This window comes from Halichoeres trimaculatus, unplaced genomic scaffold, assembly GCF_033239565.1.
Source record: "Halichoeres trimaculatus isolate MK-OKI-2021-1 unplaced genomic scaffold, fHalTri1.1 fHalTri1_scaffold_2, whole genome shotgun sequence".
Taxonomy (NCBI): domain Eukaryota; kingdom Metazoa; phylum Chordata; class Actinopteri; order Labriformes; family Labridae; genus Halichoeres; species Halichoeres trimaculatus.
Window position 1 is genome coordinate 30029330 of NW_027437180.1, and position 26450 is coordinate 30055779.

Consider the following 26450-nt stretch of genomic DNA (forward strand, 5'->3'; position numbering starts at 1 on the left):
AGTAGTAGTGCTTTGATACCTCCAGTTTCTTTTCCGATCAGATCCTGAGTAAAATTCAGGCAGGTATCTGCGATACCGATTGGATACTAATACTTAGTGTAATTACATGTAATGTGTCTGGTAAATAAAAAAAATTGACCGTATTTCAAATCATACCACTAGATTGAAATTGCCTGTACAATATTCAATTAAATAAATAAATGCCACAATAATTTCACAAATTTGTCAATAACCATATTTTGAATTAATTATTCAACAGTTAGAGAAATTAAACAGGTTGTACATTATAATGGATATATGTTATGGATTAAATTAGTTAGATATTTAGTTGGTTATTTCATTTTTATTCATCTTTTATAATATATATCTTTACTCACCATGACTGTTTTATTGCAATTGTTCTGTGTAATTAAATGACACCTGGTGTTTGTCATCCACTTTGAATTATTTATTCTTTAGGAACCGTTCCTGAATTAATCCCGGCTTTTTTGCCTATGTGAGATTATCTCCTTAACACATGTATTATTACTCTAAATGAGCTCATGGAGCTATTTACTGAAGCTTGTATTTATTTAGTTGCATATTTCATAACCATAGCTAGTAATTCTAACAATTGCAACAGTGCTTAGCAACTCATACAGCTCCACATTTTCAGCCCTCTGTACCTGGATGGTGTCTACCTGCAGCACTGAGGGACTCGAGACGTATGTCTCACCGTAGCAGCACCTGATGCTGAGCCCCCCTCCTCCTCTCTCCCCCTCATCGAAAATGCCTCATATTCTTGGTTGTGATTCAACCCGAAGTGCTAAACAAGATTCGCTGTGTTGCCACAAGTCCTGATGTTTTTTCTTAAAATATCACAAACAGCATCTTGGCTGTTTGTGGATTTAAAATAGCTCCACACATGACTTCTTTTGCACTTTGCCATTCTGTTCTGTGACAGCGTGAGAGTGAGTGGCAGACTGAACAGCGTGCAGCTGCACTTATGCATTACGCACTTAGCCAGGTGGGAGAAAAAGTAGTTCCCACAGAAATGCATATCATTCAGATTCGATCTCAACAGTCTGGCTCCTTTTTACTGTGTTTCTGTCATGTTTTAGATTAGATTAGATAGGAACTTTATTAATCCTTTGGGAGGGTTCCCTCAGGAAATTCAGATTCCAGCAGCAAGTAACACCGTAGTACAAAAAAAAGATGTGTTTTACAGGAACTCAAATGACGGAAGTATCAAAAGTATCGATATTCTGGGTTTAGGATCAATTTTAGAGCTCAGACAGCTGGTACAGGAAGTATTGATACTTCAGTATCAACCCACACATCACAAGCACGTAGATAAATTTGATGATCAAGGAGTAAGATGAACACCAGTGTTCATGAGATTCTGGATTACTTGAAGCATCACCTGGACTAGTTAGTGTTTAAATATATTTGACTGGTGAATCTGTGTACCATGTTGTTTCTGCTCTGCTTGTTGTATGTTTGAAACCTAAGTAGGACTTATAGATTACATTTTAGCAGGTTTTAGTGTTGCAAGAAAAACAAAATGTGTGAAAAGCAAAAGCAGGTAGATCACTAACTAATGCGACATCCCTGCTCCCATCGGCAGAAATCTGATACAATAATTTTGTCTTGATAAAGAAATCATCTTTAGGATAGAGCTGACAAAGTTACCAGTCTGTCTTTTATGAAGTGTTGACCAAACTTTAAACCCTAAAACTGAGTAAATCACAAGAAAAAGTAGGGTTTTTGTTGTCTGTTTGATGATGACATGAGAATAACATGAGAATGGATTAAACTACAGTTCGGTAGTATTATCTTGTGTGGTCAAGAAAGGACAGATGTAAGAGCACAATGAAGAAAAAAGCAAGTTTGCTTTGGCTTCACTAAAATAACCCTCTTCTCTCTTCATCAGACAACGGTAGATAATGGGTTCTGAGTTTGGTTTAAATGTAAATCACTTTGAAAAAGCAAGCAGTTTGAGTTTGTAAGGTTTTGCTTTGGGCAACTGGAACATTTTTTTGTTTTATTTATTTATTTATTTATTTATCTCAAACTTTAAAAAACAGAAAACAAAAGGAAATAAAGAAATAAACATATGAGTGCAAACACATGCACAGCAACCAGTTTGAGAAGGAGCAGAATGAAGCAAAAAAGCTTATCTAGTTCTGCCCCTTTCAATACAAAACAGATACAATATCAAATTATAACTCAGAACCCGCTGACAACAGTGTTCATAAACATCCAACTCATAATACTTTCAAATTCACCATTGTATATCTGTTCAAAGCAACATTTTAAATTACTTACTGTGATTATTTACATATGTTAATAGTTATCAATGTTCTAATCCAAGGCCATGTTATTTTAAATTACCTGTATGAGTTTAGTAGTACTTTTTTATAGTGTAGTTTGAATATTTGCGTGGTAGTGCACATTTTTAAAGTGACATCCAGTCTGTTCCAGAGTTTGACTCCACAAACAGAAATGCACAAACTTTTAAGAGTTGAGTGAATGATTGGTAAAATGAAATTATGTTCACCCCTTAGATTATAGCCCCCCTCTCTGGTTTTGAATTTTTTTTGTAAATTACCGGGTAAATTATTGTGCAATGCCTTATATAGCACCTGAGCAGTCATCAGATTAACTATGTCACAGAATTTTAGCAATTTTAATTGTAGAAATAGAGGGTTAGTGTGATCTCTGTACCCAGCATGACTTATTAACCGTATAACTCTTTTTTGTAATGTGCAGATCTTTTGTAGATTGGTCTTATATGTGTTACCCCAGACTTCAGCACAGTAGGAGAGGTATGGCAAGATCATGGAGCAGTAGAGGGTGCGCAGAGATTTTTGTGGCAGTAAATATTTTGTTTTGCTGATTATTCCAATACTTCTTGATATTTTTGAGCACAGATATTTTATGTATGGTTTCCAGGACAGCTTATGGTCAACCAGAATGCCCAAGAACTTACTTTCATAGACTCTTTCAATAAGTATGTCATCAATTGTCAGCTCAATTACACCATCTGTCTTTCTTTTCCCAAATACCATAAATTTTGTTTTAGTAACATTTAGTGATAATTTGTTTCTGTCAAACCAGCATTTCAGTTTACACAATTCATTCTTGACCATATCTAGCAGCATCTTAGACATGAACCAAACCTTATTGAAGATCAGTAAATTAATTATTTAAGCTATTCTTTGAAACAACCCAGACTTTATTTTTTCCTACTATCAGACTCAGCTCTCCTCTCAGTACTGTGGATGTTTTCAAAGTGTGAAACACAGAGCTGATGGAAGCAAAGTGTCTGACACCGTGCACCTGAGCCAACCTGCCTGTAAGGCATGGATGGTGACAGATAAAACCCACACAGCTCCATCTCTGATCTGCTGGCTGCACTTAAATACCAACAGTGCAGGAGTGAGAGAGCTCCCACACACACACACACACACAGGACAACAAACCCAGTGACTGACGCCGCCTCCACCAGTGGGAGGATTCAAGGTAGAAGAAGCAGCAGGTGACTGAAACCCCTCCTGAAGGGAGCTTAAAAAACTCTAAGATAGGTTTTAAAGTCCGCAGGTAGTAGTTATGCTATGATTGAGGATGGCACAGATGGGTGATGTTAATGAAGTTCAGAGATATGAGACACTTTAGACTATGTGAACAAGATCACATTTGTTTTTTCTGCTCAGTGATGATGCAACCTGCTTCTGCAGAGTATGCAAACGAGCACGGTGAGCCAATCTCTTTTCTGGTTGTAAATTGATATCCTGGCTTAACTGTTTCACTGAAAAAACGGTGCAAATTGCTTCAGATGTAGCTTCCTCTTCTCACAGCTACCTCTAACACCCTGCTCTATAAAAATCTCTGAAGAGTGTTTAGGTATCATCACTGATAAAGCCTGTTTCACTGACATGTCGCTGTGTGAGTTGAAAATCTTTCTGCCAAGAAAGGTATTCTGACATTGAAATGACCTTGCATTGCTTTGAATTTGAGCACAACAATCTGTTTATTTCAGCTCATTTTTACATGATCCGCAGCACTGAAACAGACACATTTTTATCAGATGTTTTCAGGGAGTTTGTCGGCAAAAAAAAAATAACAAGCCAAACTTCTTTAACTTACAGAAACAGAACCTAGAGGAAACTTGCAGAATAAATCATTTTTCTTGCTCAACACAGTGGTGGATATTCTTCTTTGTTCTCCTGGAGGTATTGATTTGTTCCACTACTTTAGAAGTGACACATTTCTCTTTATTGGTCTATTTCTCTGCCCATTGTTTTGAGATTACCAGAAAGTAACACATGCACCCAGAGTAAACGTCCTCCCTTTGATCCTGTCACTCAGACCCAGTTGCATTTTCTGTGTGTTTTTGCTTATGTCTGCTTACTTGTTCTTTTTATTGGCTGCTTTTTTTTGTTATAAAGAAAACAAGCTGACATGATTACACCAGCGTCTGATCTGATTCTTTTCACTGGCACTGAAGTTGTTGAACCATTTGCCTGTCTGCCAGAGTTTTCTTTTGTTCTCTTTTGTCTCAGTTCTCTGTATCCAACACAAAGAGCCGTTTTCACCTCAGTCGGCCGGTCTGCAAAGTAAATGCTTCTCTGAAAACCTGCTTCTGTGATTTCCCAAGTTTTTTTTTTTTTTTTTCCAAACTAACTAGAAGCTTGAAGGGTATTCAGGGTTGGGATGCAATGTATGGCTGACATAGGTGAACGAAGTCTCCAGAGTACAGAGAGCAATTACTCCAACATGAGGTAAAGAATCAGTTTGCTTAGCTAGCTTTCTGCCTCGCTGCACTGCCAGGGCGGTGATGTCCTGCAGCTGTAACACCAGAGCCTGTAACTGAAGCTGATCTTGATGCAGGTCTTTCTTCATCCATGCTTTGTGTGTGTGTTTGTGCGAGTGTGTCTGTGTATTTTTCCAGAGGGCTTTTCCAATCGCTCTTCCCTCCCTGTGACTCTCAATCTGCTTTTTGAAGCCGTTCAAGTGAGACAAGGTCAGAATTATCACAGAACTAATTTGTCTTCCAATTGAAAGGACAAATTAGCATTTACAGACTAAATGAGTTTACATCCTCCAGAAGGATCCACACTCCACTCCCTGTCTCTCCTCATATTACCTGAAGGATTGGAAGAATAAACGGCTGTATTAGTGGAAAAGTCGTGTGAAGGCAGAAAATCTACCAAACATCTCCTCCATGCTTTACAGTTGCATTCTTTTTCTCCCTCCCTTCACTCATGATGGCGTCTGTGAAGTGTAAATCATGAATCCTCACTGCGGCAGACGTATATTTAGCTCCTCTCCCCTATTATCACATTTTTTTTGTCACATTTTGTGTTATTTTTGCATCACTGTGTCATAACTTTGCACCACATCTGTAACCAGCTCCATCTCCCTCATTTAGCCTTGTCACTTTGGGGTTTCTGTTACTTCTTTCTCTCTGTTCATCTGTTTTTCCCTTCCTAACGTAAAGTTGCTGTCAGAATGGTTTGAGGCACAGTTTCTCACGACCCCAGCGATTAGAGCGTGTTCAAGCTGCCATGTGACAAAGTCATGTGAGTGCACTCAATGACACTGAGGTCAGTGGCAGACAAGAGGAGAAGTGAAATACATTTTTACTTACCATACATACCAACACAGAATATGTTAAAATGTTATCAACAAGTCTTTTTACGAAAACAAAAACATGACAGAAGTTTAAAAAAAAACTGCTATTGCATCCAATTAAGAGCTTGCTATTTGTAATATTCCACATTCTTTTTAATGTATTTTTACAGATAAAGGATTCTGAATTTTCAGTATCATGACACACTCTAGAGCATTGCACGTCATTGCCTTTAATTTAATTTCTACAAGAGGGATAGCGGTATTGTTATTTTAAAGGTCCCATATTATGCAAAAATCACTTTATTAAGTCTTTTAGTGAAATTTGTGGGTCTTTGGCTTTCCTCTCAGCCCATAAAATGTGACATTTAATGACAAAACCTGTACTTAGTAGTGCTTGTGAATGTAAAATCCTGACCTGAAACGCGCTGTTTGGATTTTGGGGATTTGCCGACGTCAGCGATTCCCTTTTTTGACCAATCAGGAGCAAGTCTGACCTTATTAGTCCACCGGAGCAAAGACGCCAAACCTCCTCCCCACCCACTCTCCTCCCCGGGAGAAGAATGCCAAAGTTGAAGAGCCATCACTGCTTTGTTTTTGGCTGTAAACAGCCACATAGTTCCATGCACAAGCTTCCCATCTCAGAAGAAGACAAGACTAAGTGGCTACAGTTCATTTATCAAGGAAATGTGCCAGCTACACTCAGTAAAACTGTGCATGTGTGTGTTAGTTACTCCACGGCTGACTGCTTTTCCAACTTTGGACAGTACAACAGAGGACTAGCGAATAGACTGGTCCTGAATCCAGGCACATTACCAACCATCCACCAACAAACCTCGGACCCTGGAAATGTGTGTTTTTTAAAGCTGTGTGATGTGGAGCAGAAGAGGTTTTCCTCAGTGTCCCCCCTGGCTCTGTGTTAGCTTCAAGATGCTAACTTTAGCTGCGGTTAGCCTGTTGTTTTAGCCTGTAATGTTATGGTAAACGGGCTTCGCTGTTTTATAAACATTGTGCACTCGGAGCTCGTGGCGCCGTTCTCAGTGACACAGAAGAGCGGGGAGTTATCAGCGGTGGCTCATTTACATATGAGGGCCACGCCCACTAAATCAGACCGTTCTGAACAGAGGGGCAATGAGAGCCTGGAAACAATGCTGCTGTGCTTGATTGATTGGCTATTTGGACCCAAACATGTTACTACCATTTCATGAAGATATCAATGATCCATATTAAACTGCAGAAAAGGAGCATAATATGGGACCTTTAAAACTGGAAGATCTGCTCTTGACTTGTCAAACTGAGACTATTTAACTCTCGTATTTACTTTGCCTGAAGCTTTTCTACACAGAAGAGGGACTTTGGAGTTTGTCCCCCACATTTTACACTAAGATCACCCTTGTTTGTTGTATTTGGCAGAGCATCAAGAAAAGGATAAAGAGAGAGGAAGTAAAAGAAACAAATCAATTTGACAGCTTAAGGACTCGAGATGTGGAGCAGAGTACTGTACATACAGTACACTGCTCAGGCATACAGTTTCTTTTTCTGGCTCATGCTGCACAGCTTGCGTGTTTGTGGTGTGCGCAGTGAATGGGCAGAGGACAAACTCTATGTCAGATAAACCCTGGTGGCCATGTGAGTGTGGTGATTCTGAATTGAGGTTTTGCAAACTAAAAAAATCTCTGCAGTGCATCTGTGTGATACACAAATGATGGCAGGGACTGGAAGCTTTCCCATCATTCCTACATCACAGTTACATCAGGTGAAAGCAAAGTGGTTAACATGCACATACCTAACAATATGGCCTGCAAGAAAGTCTGCCTTTAAAAATCCAGTAAGTGTGATGATTTGCTGAGACGTGAGTTTGAAGCTGCATCACCATCATTAAGGGGAACAGCTGTCGGTCCCTGTTAGCTTTATCAGTCTGTGGACGTCTGTGATACATGGCTGAAATAGTTAAAGTGTACAGCACAGAAATGTATTATCACTTAGCTCTTTGTATTTAGCAGCAGACAACCTACTTTTTGAGGAAACAGCGAACAAAAACAGAGAGGATAATCCTTCCTATCTCTCTGGACCAGCCTCCCGTGGTATGAATAATTCTTCAGATTGAATTTTCTACGGTAATTCCTGCAGAGTTTGGTTTTCAGCTGCACAGAATATTTTTGGTTATGCTGTCATTGTTACTGATGTCGCTGTCAAATGAGGGTTTGTCCCTCTGGAAATTGGAGTCCCTGGTTTTGAATTCCTTGGAGCCGTGTGTTTTCGCACAACTCACACCGTCTTACTCTGTGCTGGACAAATACAGACGTTTTTGGCACCGGCTCTAAAGAGATTTGATCCCCGAAATTTTTTTTTTTCCCCTAGTGAGGCAGTCAGACTATTGTTTACACAGCAATACAAAATGATCCTCTGGAGGAAAGTGAAGTTTCACAGATCAGAGAGTATGTCCAGTGATAGAACAGGTCAGAGATCACGTCATGAGCTGATTTGCTTAAACTAGAAAAACAAAATAATGAATGAATCTGTCTTGAGGCTATTTTAAGTTTTTACCTAAGGACATTTTTTGAAGACAAGAGAGAGTTCAGAAGAGGTCATTTAACTTTTTTTTAAAGTTCTCATCAAAAAGCCTTTAAACTAACATGCATTAGCTGTAGGCTAGCAAGATGATGTGCTAAACATGTATGCAGCATTTTTGTTTGACTAAGTTTTCACTGAGAGCGGTGCCACAAGCTCCGAGTGCACAATGTTTAGAGAACAGTGAAGCTAGTTTACCGTAACATTACAGTCTAAAACACCAGGCTAACCTCAGCTAAAGTTAGCATCCTGAAGCTAACACAGAGACAGGGGGGGCACTGAGGACAAGCTCTTACATCTGCTCCACAGCACACAGCATTTAAAATACTCACATTTACAGGGTCCGAGGTTTGTTGGCGGATGGTTGGTAATATGCCTGGATTCAGGACCAGGCTATTTGCTAGTCCTCTGGTCTGAAGTGACTAGCACACACATGCACTGTTTAACTGAGTGTAGCTGGCAGATTTCCTTGATAAATGAACTCTAGCCACTTAGTCTTGTCTTCTTCCGAGATGGGGAACCTGTGCATGGAACTATGTGTCTGTTTACAGCCAAAAACAGAGCAGTGATGGCTCTTCATCTTTGGCATTCTCCTCCCTGCTGCTGGAGAGAAATCTCCCCAGCAGCAGGGAGGGGAGTGGGGGGTGAGGGGGTATCTGCTCCGGTGGACCAATCAGGTCAGACTTGCTTCTGATTGGTCAAAAAAGGTAACCGCTGACATCAAATCGGCAAAATCCAAACAGCTCGTTGCAGGTCAGGATTTTACATTCACAAGCACTACTAAATACAGGTTTTGTCATTAAATGTCACATTTTGTGGGCTGGAAGGAAAGTCAAAGAGCCACAAATTTCACTAAAAGACTTAAAGTGATTTTGCATAATATGGGACCTTTAACATCTCAAAAGTATTAACAGGCAGCACTTGAGAGAACTCAGGGTATTTTGGTTCTGATTATTAGTGTTCTGATTATCATACTACTACAGGCAGCTGAAGTTGTATTTAGCCCTTTTTAACATAGCTGCACACTTTTTTTCAGGAAAATCTTTGCTAATTTTCAAGAAGTTGTGGTAAAAATAAGATCTAAATTGTTACTCATTTTTTGAAATAAGTAAATATAAAAAGTTGTCAAACCACCAAATATGTCAAATATGAACAAAATATGTATTATAAACAAAATAATGTAGTCATATTTTGGTGGATTTTGTTAAAAGCATTAATAAACATATGAGTCCCAAAAAGTCCGAATTTTCTGTTAGACTAATGGACTATTTTTGATTAATCAGGCTTTCCAAAGTTATCTTTACTTTGCCCCCTCTGAGTTCTGAGTAAAGTTGTGAAAGCACTGTAATATTCATTAGACAGTGAAGCATGACTGCGTCAAAGTCATTTGAACAAATATAGCTTTCAATCAGTCAGCGGAAACCTGCAGTGCAAGCAGACTCATGTTAGACAGCCTAACCAAGTCTGTTTCAGGGTTAAAGGGGTGGATAGAAGGAGATAAAGAAAGGTAGAGGGATGGATTGTGTTCAAAAAGAGGAATTGTATTAGCAGTGATGATGATGGTGAGACTATAAAAGCTTTAGCTGCTGGAGTCTGCCAGGTCCACAGCAGCAGGCCTTCCACAGCAATGATCCAGAGGGACCTACGAAGACAAGGGAGCTCTGTGGTTAATAACTTAATTGGTTTTAGTAAGATGAACATATTGTCCTGTTTCTGCTTAGATAATGGTTCGGTTTAATGAAGACATGTAAGTTTGCTAGCTCAGGCAGGGCTCTGTAACATAAGAAGATCCTTAAAAGACCTAAGGAAACCAGAACATTTGAGAGAATTTCAAAGTGCTTGCTGTAATTGTGTCTCGGCTTGCTTGATTAGCTCGCTTAACAGCAACAACTCTACAGGGAATCATAGCCGAGCTGGGGAAGTGGTGAAGGATACAAACGGTTAAATCAGCAACAGTCTTCTCTAAAACTCTTGATTTATTTCAATTTCCTTAGAAGTCCACAAAAAAGCATCTCTTAATCTCAAAAACAAACATTTTTTTCACATTATTGAGAGGTGTCGAGGCATTTTCAATTTTCTGTTCCCCTGATGTCTAGTAGCAGATTCTGATTTTCACAATGCACAAGCACCAGACTGAGTCAACCAGACTCAACACCTCCCACCTATGAAGAGATGTCAGTTCCCATCTATCACCAAATCATCGGCACATTTATGTGTTTCACTGATTTATTTTTAGAAAACAGCATCATATTTGAAATAGAAGCTCTCTTTGCACATACAGTTTGATTGAAACGTGATCTTTTGAAGTATAGAAAACAACAAATATTCAAAAGATTGACTGAGGTTAATTGTGCCACTAAGTGTTCAGTTTAATTCAAGCCAACATTTTCATTAAGCTCCTATTGTTCATACATTTATTATTCACATGTACGCCATACAACAACCTAAATTAAGAAAAAACAAAGCTATCTATTTGAACATGCAGTTGGGTTGATACAAGCAGGAGGACTGAACTATCTCCAATGACCAAAACTTTGGCCCAACATATGTAGCACCAACAACACACAGCGGCTCAAGTTTTTGTGCCACCACCTGCTCTCTATCAGTTTCTCCTCCTCCATCCCTCACTCACCCTGATTCCAGCTCTGCAGTGACAACCTCAAGCTCATCTCATGCATCAGCTGTCAGCCCGGGATTCGTCACCGGCGGGGAGGAGGCTGAAAGAGTGAGATATCTCAGCGCCTGAACATCTTGACTTAGAATTTATGCTGATGATGACTCCCATTGCCCTCTGGCACTCCTTCTGTCGCCTCTTCGCCGGAGCGTTCAGTCCTCCAACGTCGGCGCGATTATGATCTTGCTGTGGTCCACTGTCTCTCTCCTATTCAGCAACAATCTCACTCTCACTGTCCTCACTTTTGAAGTCAAAAGACTTCTGGGTCGCAATTATCCGCGAGAGGAAATTATCAAAACTTCCTTGTCTTCCTTTGTTTCCTCCATTCAGCAAAGTTTCCTGTCACATCAAGACATGAATTAAAAAGTGATGGATTGATCACTTTGATCTCAGATGTAAGGACTGTTCGGCGTTGCTCAGCGGGTAAAACGATTTGAGCGTCTCTTTTGTTCAAATTCTTTCCGTCCTGCGATTGTAGTTTCAGACTTGGTGGATGCAAATTCACCTTCTTAATAAAAGTTGAAACTCTCTTGACGGCAGGTAACAAAAAGCTGCCAGTCAGTAGTTGTTGATTCAGCCCATGAAAATAAGTTGAAGAGGAGGGAAAACAGCTTGTTTGGCTGTGTTGGAAGTTAGAATTGAATAGAATAAAATAGATTAGAAAATACTTTATTTATCCCTGAGGGGAAATTCAGGAGTCACAGCAGCAATCAAGAAAAAAAAGTTAGAAAGTGCAAAAAGGTCCATAAGAAAATAGATGATTGCAGCTTGTCCATCATTCTCCAGTTCAGCCTGCCTCCACCTCCTCAGGGTCCAGGACTGAGCTTCTTCAGTCATGCTCCATGTCTGTCTCCTGGATCCTGCCTGCTCACAGCAGGTGAAGTTCCTCCAATGTGGCGTTCATGTCCAGTGTTAGCTCTGTTAGCCATGTCTTTGAAGAGCATGATGCTACTCTGCCTTCTGGTATTCTCTCAGTTGCTGGGTGAGCACAGCTAGCTTGTCCATCTTATTGGAGATACATCTTATGTTCCCAATAAGATGGGAGGACAGGTCGGTGTCGTCACCTCTTAGCTCTCACCTGAGAACCAGCACACCATCCTCACCTCCTTCTCCTCAGCTTGTGGGGAATCATCAGGCCTTGCACCAGTTAGCATTGACATGCTACAGACTGCTAACAGCTGATTTCACACGTAAACAATGCGTCCATGGTTACATGTAGGATCTCCAGACAAACACAGGAGAAAAAGTAGTAAAAATATCGCTGAAGCCACAAAACCAGTTTGGTGTCCATGACAACAAATGAGCCAAACAAAGTAATGATCTGCTCCAAATGTAAAGATGATGAAAAACAGATGAAAAAATTACAAGAAATGGTCAAGGAAGAGACAGCTGCTGTAACAGGTAGCCACAACAGCCTAGCAAAACAAATCAGTTAACTAGTAAACTTTAGAAAAAGGGAAATTACCGATTGAGCTGTTTTACATTCGTCTCAGCTCTTGTGCTAAGTTTACCAGCTGTAGGTTGTAGGTTCTAAAACAATGTCTAACGCTCCCTTTAGGCTGATAAATGTATCATCTAGAGCAGGGGTCACCAACCCTTTTGAGACCGAGGGCTACCTTCCGGGAAATGAGTGGCACGAAGAGCTACTTGTTTGAAAAAAACTTTTTGAACTAATTGCACAGATCACTTTTTAATAACAGTAATCATAGTAGAAGTTTTAGTACTGTGTGAAGAGACTGCTCCAAGGTCAATCTTTATTATTTCACATTTATTAAAAATGATTTACTGAGCAATGATGGTAGTAAGGAGCTCCCTTGTGACCAGTGCTGTTTTTTGGAACATGCCTCGCGGGCTCCACGTTGGTGACCCCTGATCTAGAGGTTTGGCACAAATGCTGAACAGTGCATGGGCTCCCTGACCTTTTGTGCCCTTTTAAGCCTTTGCTCTTCTTTTTCTCTTCTCTCCCAGAATCCTGCAGCCAGATATGGGGAAGAAGTCCAAGTACAAGACGTCCGTGAAGAAAAAGACTCTCAACCCAGAATTCAATGAGGTACAGCCGTTTCCTGTTCTTGAAATAGCCAGAGCTCATATCTTCATATTCATGTGTTGTTGGAAAAAGCAATCAGGTGTATCTTCTTTAAATGACTTTAGATTTTTTGAAGTATGTTTCAAGCATCAATCTACACGCAAAAAAACCCTCTCAAATCCAGCTTCTTTCAACTCTGGTGTTTATGAATCATTGAAATATGAATGCTCTTGTGTCCTGCACCTGCGCAGGAGTTTTCATACGATGTAACCTTGGACCAGCTGGCGAAGAAAACCCTGGAGATCTCCGTGTGGGACTATGATTTGGGAATGAGCAACGATTTCATAGGTAAGCTGAGGAAAAGTGACAAAAAAGTGTGAGTGGAGTGGAAGAGTGTAGATGAAGCAGGAGTGACACAGTAGATTACTGTGCGAGTGTGTTTGAATGAAAGTGACGCAACTGCTGAAAAATGAAAACCAGGCGAGTGTGGGTGGAGAGAAGAGAGCAGAAAAGAGAAGAGATGTAGGGTAATTAGAGAAGACGATTGAGCAAAGGAAGGAGAGTTTGAGTGGAAAAGGAAACTGAGGGGCTTCAGAAATCAAAAAGGAGGACTCCCACTCTGGATCTCCATTTTCTCATGGACTTGGCACATCAGATTGCTGCTTCTTCATCAGGCTGTTAAACAGCTTCGGCGTTGCGCAGTGTGTTGCAGCAATTCGCACGTGGATGCTCAGGGAGTGATGGAGAAGTAGTTGGGAGGAGAATGAATTACCACAGTGTGAGCTCGAAGGCCTTCAGATCAAAGTGCTTTATGCTGTTCAATATATGTGTGTGTGATCACATGTGTGAGAGGCAGTGGGTGGGAGGCACCCAGTGTTTAGATAAGCCTAGTGAGTTATTAGACCTGCTGGGAGAAAAGGCCATCGGTCTCACATACAGCCTCAGATAACAGCCGTTCCCCTGACCATTATCATTACAGGTTTAGCTACATCAACCTGCCAGTTATGCTAATTGGTGCTGGGAGAAAAATGACACTGAGACCAAGAAGAATGGAGGAAAAAGGAGTTGATAAAGAGGCTGAGCGGACAGAATCCCAGTGCACTAAGGTACGAGAGAGAGCAATAACAAGCCGGCTAATAGGCTTAGCTGAAAATATAAAGGATGTCACACAGTGAAAGGTGAGATTTCAGGGGTACATGGTGGAGATAACTGAATGGTGAGAGAATAAATGTGAAGGCCAAAGCACACAGGAGGAGACAGGCGATAAATCAAGTGAATGACTTGTTGGAGAGATCGATAAAAGAGGAGTGATGGGAAATTTCATCTTCATCTAGAACTAAATCTACACAACAGATATAAAATGTTGTGTTTGCACATTTACAATGTCTATATTACCTTCCAGGGGGACTATATTTTTTTCAGTAGGCTCAATTTATTTGCAGAGGAAATAGAGACACATCAGACTGCACACTGATACCCTAAAGAGGAACCATTATGCTCATTTCCAGCACAATTTTTTTTATCCAGGAATTCAGTTGCCAAAAAAGAATAATAACTTATTTTAAACATAAACTAATGTTACTCTGCCAGATAGCTTTTTTGGACACTGTTTCTTTAAATTCCCTAGAAAGCTCTCTTACCTCTGATTGGCCAGCTTTCTGGATGCCTTCAAGCACCATTTGAACCAGAAACTTAAAAGTATTCCTGAGAAAACAGACTACACTTATGACAAACTAAGCAGCACGTGTGCCACTGCCAGGAGCAGATGAAGTAATAAAAAAAATGTAAGACAAGCTTGACTAACTATGCAGCTATAGAAGAAGAAGAAGGGATGATAAAAATCTGATGACGAGTTTAAAAGGGATAATCTCACTTTGACACACTTATGTAGATATAATCCACAATTTAAATGAGATTATCAAGGACCAAAAGTCCCTCTGACGCTGCGCTGGTGGCAAAGTTAAGCAGTGAAAAGTAAGATCTGTCGTTTCTGCGAACAAATTTGTCTTAAAAAAAAGAACAATAGTGTTAAAAAGAAGAGCTGATCTTCATTCATCAGCTTCCAAAGCTCACGTCCTGTCAAGAGTCTCATCCCTTCCACAGTGGGGGATAGTGCTCATGGGAAACAGAGTTTGTATCCTGGAAAAACACATTTCTGATTTGGGACAGTCCTCACAGTATCTTTAAGGACTGAGATGTAACTAAAACACACATTTACCTCATATTCTGAAATTTTGATCCTTCTTGAGATTAAAACAGACTTTTTTTTTTACAGTTTGTTGCCAATGACAAAGTGTCATTAGCAACAAGGGCAGACTAATGCACAGGCACACCTAGGCTGCAGCCTGGGGGCCCACATGTGCAGGGGCTCTAGGCTCCACGGGTTTAATTTGTATCCTATGGGATCCCTGTCTGATTCTCTCTCAGCTCTTCCATACAAAAAAAAAATAGTCATTGCTTATTCAATTTAATTGTTTCTATTTTATTAATAATTTTTTAGTCAAAGAAAAATATGTTTATTGTTTTATAAATTGACTGTTAATTGTCAGTTTGCTGTTATTTATGCAAAACACACATGTATTTTCTTTTAATTAGAGTCTAAAAATTAAGATTTTCAATGTTTTAATGTTGACTGAGTTTACTGTCGATTTACTGCAAAAAAAAATAAATATTCATACCATTATCAAGAGGTCTGTTGTTTACACAATGTGGCAAGTCACCTGGTGGGCTTGTTTCCTTCGAGCTGGTTTCCCATTTCTATCTCGAGATCTGGCAGCACTGCCTGGAGCTTGTGCTTGTGCTGGGATTAGGGATGGGTACCCCTCACATTTGAAAAGATACAGTACCAATGCCTGGTACCTGGCAAATGGTACCGGTACTCAACAGTATCAATTTTCAGTACTTTTTTGTGTTTGTATGCTAAGAAATATCATTTTTAAAGAAATAAAATAAAAGATTTCAATTAAACATATTTATTCTTCAATATATAACCTTGCAATGCTGTGTTCGTGTCCAGCATGGAAAATCGTCTACTCTTCACTTTCTCACTGTCACAAGGATGGATTTAGGCACCTAAACATGGTTATTTTTTTATTTGGTTGGTACCTACAAAAGTACCTAATTTGGTACCCATCCCTAGCTGGGATAGCATGAACTATAAGAGAGGGGCCCACAGAAAGAATAGCCTAGGGGCCCATGACGGCCTTAATCCTTCTCTGATTAGCAATTATATAAATAAAAAATGTTAATCAGTAAAAATTGGCTTGTTAGAGCCTGACTTGTAAAAATGGTCAATGATGTAACAGCTATAATTTAATGTATTATAATGTTATAGTATGATATATAAAGTTTTTGCCCAAAGATCAAACAAACTGTTACATTTTGGGCAAAAAGTAATTGTGTTTTGGGCTCAGCATCTTGCTACACTGTGTGTCGGTCATAACATTTTTGGTTTTATTATATTTTTACTACCATTTGGTCTCAGTGCTTTTATTACATTATTGACCAGTTATTACATTTTGAGTTTTATAAAAATTGTGGGTTGTCTTTTTTATTACATTTTTGGTCATTGTTACACATCTGGCTCTAACAGGGCTCAAAGTAAATGAAAGTTATTTTAAAAAAATAGTGCTTAAGACACAAAAGGTGAGCGGCTGTTCCGACTTACTGATAAATCTTAGTTCTTTAGGCTTTACAATAGGCTGAGTACTTGGTAAACAAAGCTACTGTCTCACCAGGTGTTTGGGTTGAATGAGATAAATGTGCAGCAGATGATTTCATAAGGGGTTGAAGAGGGCAAGTCAAATCTGTGCGACTGTTTTTGGCTTTCCCTTACCGTCATCTCTCCCCTCCACTTGACACTAGTTCCCCACCTTCTTCTCCCTCCTTCTTGCGTCAGGATGACTGTTTGTATGTCACTGACAGCCCACAGGCTCCAGGAACACGCCATCGATCTCTGTTTGGGAGGTGATGGGGGTAGGAGAAGAGGTGACAAAGTGCTGTGCGTGATTATCTTATCGAAACACTGCCGACAGGTTATGACCTGCACTTCCAGCTGTGTATGTGTGTGTGTCTGTGTGTGAGAGGAGAGGAAAGGAAAGGAGGGCACAGAGTAGCAGACACTTGCATGCATCTCCTCCCTACCCAGCGGCAGCATCTTAGGCGACGCTCTATGCCGAGCTCTGATGAGACGCAGATCAACAATCAAGCCATGTTTTCCTCGCGGCTGTCATTTTGCAGGGCGCTGTTGTAAGGCAGTATTGCCAGAATACCATGTTTAAAACTCTACGCTCCATTGACTGTGCAATCACAGCGGAGGGAATGGCTCTGTAATAACCTCGGTGTGACAACTGCCTGCATCTCTCTATCTTACAGTCAGCCTCCACCACCCCAGTTCACTTTCACCTGAGTCATTTCCTGCTTCTCTGCATATTTATTCTCTTCATGCCCTTTCAATCAAACCTCCCCTTATCTTAATCTGTCTTTCTTGTAATTCACCACTGCCTGTCTATTTCTCTTTCTGTCTGCCTGGAAGAATTTGTCCCAAATGTCTCCTTCTCTGCTTCCTGTCTGTCTGCCAGTCAGAAAACTGTCATCTTTATTGGCATGAATGTTAATGTCAGTTATTGCCCAAGCACTATTGCGTATTATCTTAAACAAGAGTGTCTAGAAAACAATCCCTTTTAGTTGTTTAGAGTTATTTGTTTCATTTCACTCAGCAAGCAGCTGTATTAAGACTTTACACTTTGTGGATCAACTTTCTAAGAGAAGTTTTCTATTTGTCCGGTAGCCTTTGTTACCTGTTACCTTTTCTGGAGAACACCTTACTTCTTTAGTCTGTCAGATAAGATAAGAGCATGATGTTTTCCCACAATTAAAAAAAAAAAGCAAAAAGCCCTCTGTGCATTTCCTGCTCAGCACTAAACAGCAGATAGACACAATGAGTGACTACGGCTGAGGAAAGTAGTGAAGCATTCAGCTGCTAAAGAGCTGCATATTTCCCTTGAGAGTTTGTAGCAATCAGAAACAGCACTAAAAGAGAGCAACTAATGGACTTGCATTCATCAGGTTTACACAGATGGGACTGCCATTGAATGGCAATGTTCCTCTATAACAGCTGGATGTGTAAACAAGGTCCTGACGAGTGTAATGGCCATTTTGTGCCCCCAAGTGATTGGAAATTAAATTATTTATTTTTTGGGGCCAAAAAAGGTAGAACTTTCTCATTTAAAATATTAAAATGTGTCCATCACAGAGGCCACTATTCTCTAACTTTTCTCTGTGATAGAGGATTTGACACTGTGGGGTTAACATTATTACTTAAATAGAGGATCACAGGACTCCCTCCACCACTGGTCTGACTTCTTCTCATCACTTCCATTGATTCTCCTACATACGTCCCCTTGACGTTCTTTCACTTCTTTCTTTTTCTTCTCTCTCTGTTTGCAGGTGGAGTTGAGCTGGGCATCAATGCGAGCGGACAAAGACTCAAACATTGGTTCGAGTGTCTCAAAAACAAAGGGAAGAAAGTGGAGTACTGGCATACGCTCACACAGCAAGGAGCCCCCAGCAGTGACAAACCGGACTAGATTACACCAGACGTTCATGCATATAAACACACACCAACACACACATACACACACCAACGCACACTCTTGTCTAACTGGAGTATGCTTGACAAAAGAGGCCAAGCAATGCCAGGGTAAAGGATAAAAAAATGCAATAATGATGCTCAAAAAAAGAAAAAGAAGTCCCTCATTTAACACCAATACAAGTATTAGTATATGATATTCATACTAATATTAGTGATGGTAATGATGTGTTATCTGAATACATTTTTAAAAATGTATTTTTTTCCAAAGGTCAACCAAATTGTGACAAAGTCCTCATTAAAGTGTTGACTTAACAAAACAGTACTCACGAAAATTGTGCTTTAGACCTCACTGTATTGTGAAAGTGGCTCATACTCTGTTGTTCAAATTGACGCTTGATGAAGACGTTTGAGATTAATGTACTCAAATTCATTCAGTGAAAGGGGCCAAAAGTGTGTGTGTGTGTGCATATGTTCAAGTGACTCATAACGTGGTGTATAGTTGCAGATACGAGGGTGACTGTGTTGTAAGAAGTCTCTAATTTTTGTGGTTGTTGATCTGATGCAAAACAACACACCGTCTTATAAAGCACAAAATGATCCATTTGGTGGATTTGTACCTTTACCGTTTCAGTGTTCTTGTTCTCATGTCTCTCATTGTCTTTCAGTGACAGTGGCTTTCTGTACACCTCCATATCAGCCATTGAAATGTCAGTGTGTGCAAGTGTGTGAGTGTGTGTGTGTGTGTGCATGTATGAGGGCTAAGAGAATATATGAGTGCCTACATTTTCTCTGTGTTGTGTGTCTGTGTGTGTCTGTCTGCATTCACACCATGACCCATTCAAAATGTTTCAAACTGCAGAAGCACAGAGGTGTGAAGAAATAATAACAAAGGACAACAGAGACCCATACAGGAGAGAAATCCTCTGCATCCTCCGCCACAGGTCTCAGTGGGTGTGATTGTCCCCGGCTGCAGGACTCTGAGAAGCTGCCGACTGTACGTCTCAGACCTTTGTCACCTCTCTCCCCCAGAGCCAGAAACTTTAAGGATTGAATACATCTTGCTAAATAACCTCTGACCGCTCTTTTCGACTCTCCCTGATGAAAAACTTGTGTTGGCGGCAGGCAGAACGGATATTACTTTTGGAGGTTATGCTTTTACCTTTACTTTTCACGCAGGATTTTTTCTTTAGCTGTGTTCAGAAAGAGTCATCAATGATGCAACATTTACTCCCTGCAGAGCAATATCAAAGCAGCTCGATATGAATTTGGATGTTCAGGCGTTTGTCCTGCTGTCTGAGTTATGAGACCAAGAGCTTGTTAATCTGTTCTAATTCTGTTACCTCAATCGTGAGTGTATGAAAAAACAACTCGTAAAATAATTCATCCATTTGATAAAGTAAGTACCATCCTGGTCATTCAGTGCTTAGATGTAGTCTCATTAATGCCATCTTCTGGGCAGGAAGCATGACCACTGCAGCTGAATTATTGTATTAGTCCATAAATCCTATTAATGTAATTACCCTTTTATCACTTAACAAGCAACTGAAAAGATAATATGTAATGAAAGTCAAAAGTAACACCTGGCTATATTTCAAAGTAAACGAACCTTTGGCCACCATAGCTACAGACAAGCTATTTAATTCACCCAATTCCTCCTTTACTGCTTGTTTGCATTGAGTTACAGTATAAACTCCACTTTTATGGTAATCAATGCCTTTCTTATTTTATCTTCTTACACTGCCAAGACTAATATTAGCTTTAGTCACTTACTAGCATGCATGAAAAGTGAATAGTAAGTGGCTCAAAGCTAATCCGTCTACTGTCTTTAGCTCGTACTGCTAGCTTAGATATGGCCTCATTACATTTGTCTATTCTTTTCATGTTGTCTTTTCAGGTGCTGAGCAACTTTTAAGCAGGGAATTGGAAATATTTTGTCAGATTTATTTTGCCACATCTGACAGTATTTCAGAAACACAACAAAAATATGTCCAATGACTAATTTGTCATCGTTCAAGTTAAGTTTGGCTACTTAGCTAAAAGCTTGTTCACTGTAATGATTCAACACAATCTTTGTTAGACTTCTTTCTTATTTCTGCGGTATATTTCTATACATTAACTTCCAATAAGGCAAAGACTACTAAATTGTAGCTCAGATATAAATTTAAATCCCAACTCTCACTTGGTTCTGGGTGTACAGAGGTACACGTGAGCACATCCAGTCAGTCTGTAGCCTTTGGGAATTTTTCTAACTGTTGAATCGATCCGGCTGCTCATATTCTCACCGTCCTTCAACAACCTTGTGTCTCAATGTTGCAAAAAATGGATCCTTCAGTGGTGAATTGGGTTTCGAAGAAACAGCCTCGAGCGTAATCAAAGTTGGGACTAAATGCTGTGTAAGAACAGATATTTTTTTTATTTCAAACACATTTTCCGTTAGTTTATTTCAGAGGATGCTTGGTTTACTCTGTACTTTTTCTATGCACATTTAAGTACCCAGTGAGTCAGCAGTCAGATAATCAAACCAAAACAAAAACATGATTGTGTTATATCTGCATCATAGATGCATTTCTGGGAATACTCAGTACTTTGATTGGGGCTGTGTGAGGTGACAGTGATCTAATAGAGTTCACATTCCTGGCTCGAGGGTTGCCTGTTCCCGTCTGTGGATCTGTTGGTTCTGTTTACAGTCACCAAATTTTCAGACTTTGGTCTAATGACCTTGCTTTGCTTGTGGGATTATTTATCTGCACTACAGCTGCATGTTTAGCAATCGCTATCAGCTTGTATAATAGAGCGCCTGAGCTAATTGTTCTGAATGTGGATGTGTTTACGGTCTATGCCATCCATTCAGTCTTAGCATTTATTTGTTTGAGAATACAAAGATTCAGGGTACTTTTTGCTTAGTTGCTTTGCTGAAGCAAGCAGGCTGTTGATTTCTTAAAGCAAAACCTTTACTGTCACAGATTTTGACACTCATCGTTGACATTCTTATGAGTGGAAATAATGCAGGAGGGCAGGAGCAAATAAGATGGGAAGTCACTACTGCAGTTCCTGTGTATTCACTGTTGATGTCAATCACACAGTATGGCTGCCATCCTGTGGTGGGTTTGTGTAACTACTTCAAAACAAAAATAAATTGAAGTTGTTTCAGTGGTCTTTTGTCTTCCTTTGTATGAGACCAGTATTTTACCTTATTCTTTAAAACATGAGACAAGCTGCAGCTGTGTTTGTTTGATATGCATTTATTCATAACATGTGTGAGTCACAACAGCTCATTTAATTAAAGCTGCTAAAATATCATACCAAGACAGTCTTTTTTTTTAACTTCTCTTTCTGTCTTGTTCATTTGCCTCTGATACATTTCCTCCCCCCTCCTCCGCCCTATGGCTCGGTCACTCTACCAATGAAAAGTGGCACATTGGCCTGGTCACTCCACAGCAGCAAGATGAAAGGCCGCAGGGCAGAGAAAGAAGGGAAGGAGCGAGAGAAAGACATGCTGGTGACAGCTCCGGCCTCAACCCCTTGTTCGGTCAGAGCGAGGAAGGCTTTGTGTCTGGCATCATCAAGGACCAACCTCTCTTCAGGGTTCAGGCCACACAGATTGGCATCTTCAAAGAGGGATGACAGGCCTGTTTGGGGAAGAAGTGGCAGTACATTGCTTTGTTTAACAGTGATACACCTTTTATATTTCCAGTATTATTATGCTGACTATGAGTTTGACAGGAGAGAGCACGAAGATTAACAAACCTAATTTCTTTATCAGTATGTTAATGTCAGACTGGACATCCAGTTTGATCCGAGGCAGCGTGACCTCCACGTGTTGAGGAGACATTGTCGCCATTTGTGCTATCATTTGTTTTACAGCTGTGTCTGTCATTCTCTGCTCCACCCGCTGCAGGTCGGCAGCTGTTCTGGAGTAAGGCAGCAGAATGTAAAGACTGTTTTCACCACTCAGAGCAAACCTTGCCACCTGTTGACAAAATGAGAATTTAAGTGTTATTGTTCAACTAAGTTTTCAAAAGAATATTTTAAAAAATCATCTTGTTTGTGCAGGAGTGAAATCACAGACAGCTCCAGACTGATTTAGCCCCTGGTTATTAGATTAGTAGTCATGTCAGAGTAATATAAACAGACTTAATTGTGTATAGATATTTTATTTGATCATTTGGATGTGGAAATTTTGATTTGTTGCAAACAGCACTGATTCACAGAAATACTTTTTATTCCACAGTGTTGTTTGGAACTGTTGTTTGCGCTTGCTTGTGAAGTAGATGGTTTTCCATTTGGCTCGTTTGCACATGCTTCAGGCCTGTAAAAGCCATATAATCCTTCAGTGAATTAGACCCTCGACAGGCTGAAAAAGGCTTTCTTTTTCAAAGCTAATGCGGCTGTATTTGGAATTGAGGTTGAAAAAAGAACCTGGGCTGCCTTTTCCCTTTTCCCTGCATTTCTTTGCCTAACATCTCCTACAGTTGAAAGAGACATAAGATGTGGAGTTGTTTTTACCTGTGCCCTGAGCAAGTCGTTGTGGGTCATAACCAGCGTGTATTTCTGATGGTAGAGGATAGGCACATTTACCAGATCACCATTCAGTTTAGTGAAAACACCCTTTCTGGATTTCTGACCAAACTTGACTTTCCATAGACCTGAAAAAGAAACACTTTGTTAAAACTCCTATGTTACACTTTTTCACTTGCACACACACACACACACACACACACACACACACACACACACACACACACACACACACACACACACACACACACACACACACACACACACACACAATTTACTCACCGTTAAAGGAGACAGCATTGAGCACCATCAGTTGTGTATTAGGTGACACAGAATCCACCAAGTTTGTGATTTTATTGTTGGTCTTATTTGCCACCCAGTTGTTGATCATCTCAGTGTTGTTCTCGCTGGTCTCCAGGAGCCTCGCTGGCTCTGCTTCATAGAACTGAATGGACTGGGTAGTGAAAGAGTCACTCAGGTTCATTTCTAAAGAGGGAGCACACACCATGGGTGAAGAGAGACCTTTGTATCACTGAGTGCACTCAGAATCTCTGCGTCTAATTAATGGAAAAAACATTTTATGAGTGAGTTAATTACGTGGGCTGTAGAAGATCTGAGAGGCCATCTCCAGGGAGCCTGCCATCTTGTTTCTTAGCTTCCTCATCTCGAGGTGAACACAGTGGAAATCATGTGCCACACGAATAGCTCTTTCAACGGCTTTGCGAGTGTCACCTCTTGCACCTGAAAATAACAGGATGACAGTCACACCTCTTCAGGGAATCAAAAATCAAGGTGGGCTGTGCTCAAAGCCGCCCTTGTCGAAGTGGTTGGTAGACTCAAGCATTTGAGCGGTTTCGGGAAACTATGGAGAAGGTCCAGAACATTATTTAGGGATCCTGCAGTAATTGGCTGAGGAGGAAAACCTGGATGGACCTGGACCCAAACTGGAGATACTGCTGAGGAGAGTAACTGACACTCTGTGGAGCCTCTGAATGAGGAAGTCAGGGCTAGCAAAATTTGAAGAACCGAGGGATGTCTCACCCATACCCTTTAAGAAAAATAACTGAGGTAATCAAGTGGCTCTTCAGAGGCACAAAGCCATGTGTGAATGACACATGACTTGAGATGGGGAAGAGTCGTACCATTGTTGAGCTGTCTTGCCTTTCATGTCACACTGGGGAAAAAGAGCGTGTACTGTGAAGTGGAGGAGCAAGGTTCTGCTTCTCACTTTTTAAAGAATGTGAGTTTCTCCTCCATGTCCATGTCATAGAGCTGGACAGAAGACATCATGGAGCAATTAAATTATGTTGGTTTCAACTAGTTTTGATGTTGTTGCTAATTGGATATTTTCCCTGTGAGTTGAGTTGTATATCACTAGATTATAATTAAATTACTGCTTCCACTTTCATACCTAGCAACAGATGGGACAGTGCCCCAGCGATACTGATAGGAGAGACAAGCAAGTTCCCAGAAGGTTTTGACTGTCTGAGGAAAGTATATAGAGCCATTGAAAACTCTGTCATAGATTCCTGCAGCATGGGTCCGTTTGTGCGGCTGTTTTCATCCAGGCAGGTCTCCCATGGTACATCGAATCCACTGCATGGGTGAGGAGCATCAGTGGGAGCATCTGAAAGAAAATGTACAAGACTTTGAATAATTCAGCAGGACTTGCTGTATTAATCATTGATTTGATCATATAGGTCTGTAATATATAGTGTTAATTTAGCAATGGTTGCCATCACACAGCATTAAGATATAAAGAAAAGGTAAATGAACGTACCTTCAATGATAGTCTGTACAATGCTCAGTATCTCTCCCTCAGCAGATTTACAGTAATACATTCCTGCATCTGTTGGGACAGCGTCTCTGAGTATGATGGTCTGATCCTTATCAAGTGGATAAAGGCGTTCTACTCTCCTGTCGTTCTCTGACATGGGAATGTCCTCAAGAAATATTTCCTCTGAATCATCCTCAAGAACCAGCTGTGTCGTCTCTTTGAACCAGAGCGCATTAGCTGTGACTTGGCTGGAACATGGGAAATAGCATGGGAGGTGACCGCTCTGGCCCTCAGTTATCTTAACGGTGAAAGCATTTGCAGCTGCACGGAGAGACAAAAAAAAGCTGTTTAGATTCAGACTTTCAGGATCTTACATCAACACACATTTTTAACTACAAAAACTGCAAGTGCTTGACTGTTTTTATCACTCAAATACAAAATGCATGCACCGCTGATAAAGGAGAAATGTATTTATTACAAACCAATAACTTTGATGTCATACGTGGAACTAATTTCCATGTTGTGCTCCTTGACTGAACACTCGTATTTTCCAGAGTGGGCAGCAGATACAGGGGAGATAGAGAGAATCAAGCCATTCTTCTTTACACTGATGGAGCCAGATGGCTGAGATGTGAGATTACCCATGATTTCACCTGCATCCAGAAAAAGATTATCAAGATATTGGAATCAAAACAAACCCAAGGTTATTGCAGCAGTAGTCGGAGAAGTAAAATGTAACCATTGAATTTCCAGGTGGCGGGTGATCCGGTGAAGTCAGTTGGAAGTGAAATACAGGGCAGCTCCAGAGCAGAACCAGGAATCACAGTGAGCTGGGTGCATATAGAAAGCTAAAAAAGAAAGAAAGAAAGAAAGAAAGAAAGAAAGAAGGAGCAATAATACTTAAAGTGAGAATAGGTAAAGCTGCTATTTTCAAAAATTCAAAGGAGATAAAGATGAAAGTCAACCAGCAGGTGTTACGTAAGATTTGAATACACAGTTTATCTGAAGGTTCATTTGTTATTTTCAAGGTGGGCTTACCTCAAGATTGAGCAGAAGGAAGAGACAAAATACAACTGGAGGATGCATCTAAGGCAGAGCAAAGATAAAAGTGAGACACATGCAAGTTGTTGGTTTTTTTTGAGGTTTTTTTTGAGTTTTTTTTTTTCAGGATTTTAAAAATGAATATGAACAACATGTTGTCATAAGCTGATAAAAAAAATTGCTTGATCATCCTTGTTGAAATTGAGACATCTCTCTTAATGTGCAGCAGTTAAACACACAGTGGTACAGCATTGCTTCTAATAAACAACAAAGAATCCAAATAACTTACTTTGCTAACTTTGCTTCCACATCTGGCTCCCATTCTCTTCTCTTCTTCTAAACTGTCTGCTTTCCTGAACCGAAACCAACAATGGCTTATCTCTAAATGTTAGTTTAGAGATGTTTGTTTGCATAGAGAAGATCCTCTGACTTGCTGGAAATCACATGATTACCCATGTTGGCAAACGCCTCAAGTGGGGGTGAAATTGCTTTTTCATCATAGCGGATATATTTTAGTTGATCATTCCAAAGTTTATATTGTAATTCATTCGTCTTAACAAGAGGCGTGGGAGTGGTTGTTGGCTGACATGTAATTTCACATTTTTCTTTTTTAAATTATACAATAAAATGTGTTTTA

The 26450-nt window shown here is 40.1% G+C and overlaps 2 protein-coding genes across 3 annotated transcripts in view; one reads left to right on the plus strand and one right to left on the minus strand.

Moving 5' to 3' along the window:
* doc2g (double C2-like domains, gamma) overlaps positions 1-21599 on the plus strand; it is a 98396-nt gene extending 76797 nt beyond the window's left edge. For both annotated transcript variants that reach the window (XM_074688775.1, XM_074688765.1), the window contains exons 9-11: positions 12827-12908; positions 13136-13232; positions 18333-21599. In XM_074688775.1, the coding sequence (XP_074544876.1) occupies positions 12827-12908; positions 13136-13232; positions 18333-18472 (319 nt within the window). In that variant the 3' untranslated portion in view covers positions 18473-21599. The remainder of the gene's footprint in view (positions 1-12826; positions 12909-13135; positions 13233-18332) is intronic.
* Positions 21600-21810: 211 nt separating this feature from the next.
* Positions 21811-26176, minus strand: serping1 (serpin peptidase inhibitor, clade G (C1 inhibitor), member 1). Its single transcript, XM_074699053.1, has 11 exons — positions 26103-26176; positions 25811-25858; positions 25512-25620; positions 25255-25425; positions 24776-25093; positions 24407-24622; positions 23593-23736; positions 23278-23481; positions 22984-23123; positions 22225-22447; positions 21811-22106 (listed from the first exon to the last, which is right to left on the minus strand). Exons 1-11 carry the CDS (start codon positions 26133-26135, stop codon positions 21859-21861), a joined length of 1854 nt encoding a protein of 617 aa, XP_074555154.1. The 5' UTR covers positions 26136-26176; the 3' UTR covers positions 21811-21858.
* Positions 26177-26450: the final 274 nt, after the last annotated feature.

Bases quoted from the DNA above. Each gene is read 5' to 3' on its own strand.
- serping1 (XM_074699053.1), bottom strand. From the start codon at position 26,135: ATGGGAGCCAGATGTGGAAGCAAAGTTAGCAAA. The intron at 25,426-25,511 runs GTTACATTTTAC...TTCTGGATGCAG, and splicing joins CGCCACCTGGAAATTCAATG to GTGAAATCATGGGTAATCTC. The intron at 22,107-22,224 runs GTTTGTTAATCT...TTCCCCAAACAG, and splicing joins CATACTGATAAAGAAATTAG to GCCTGTCATCCCTCTTTGAA.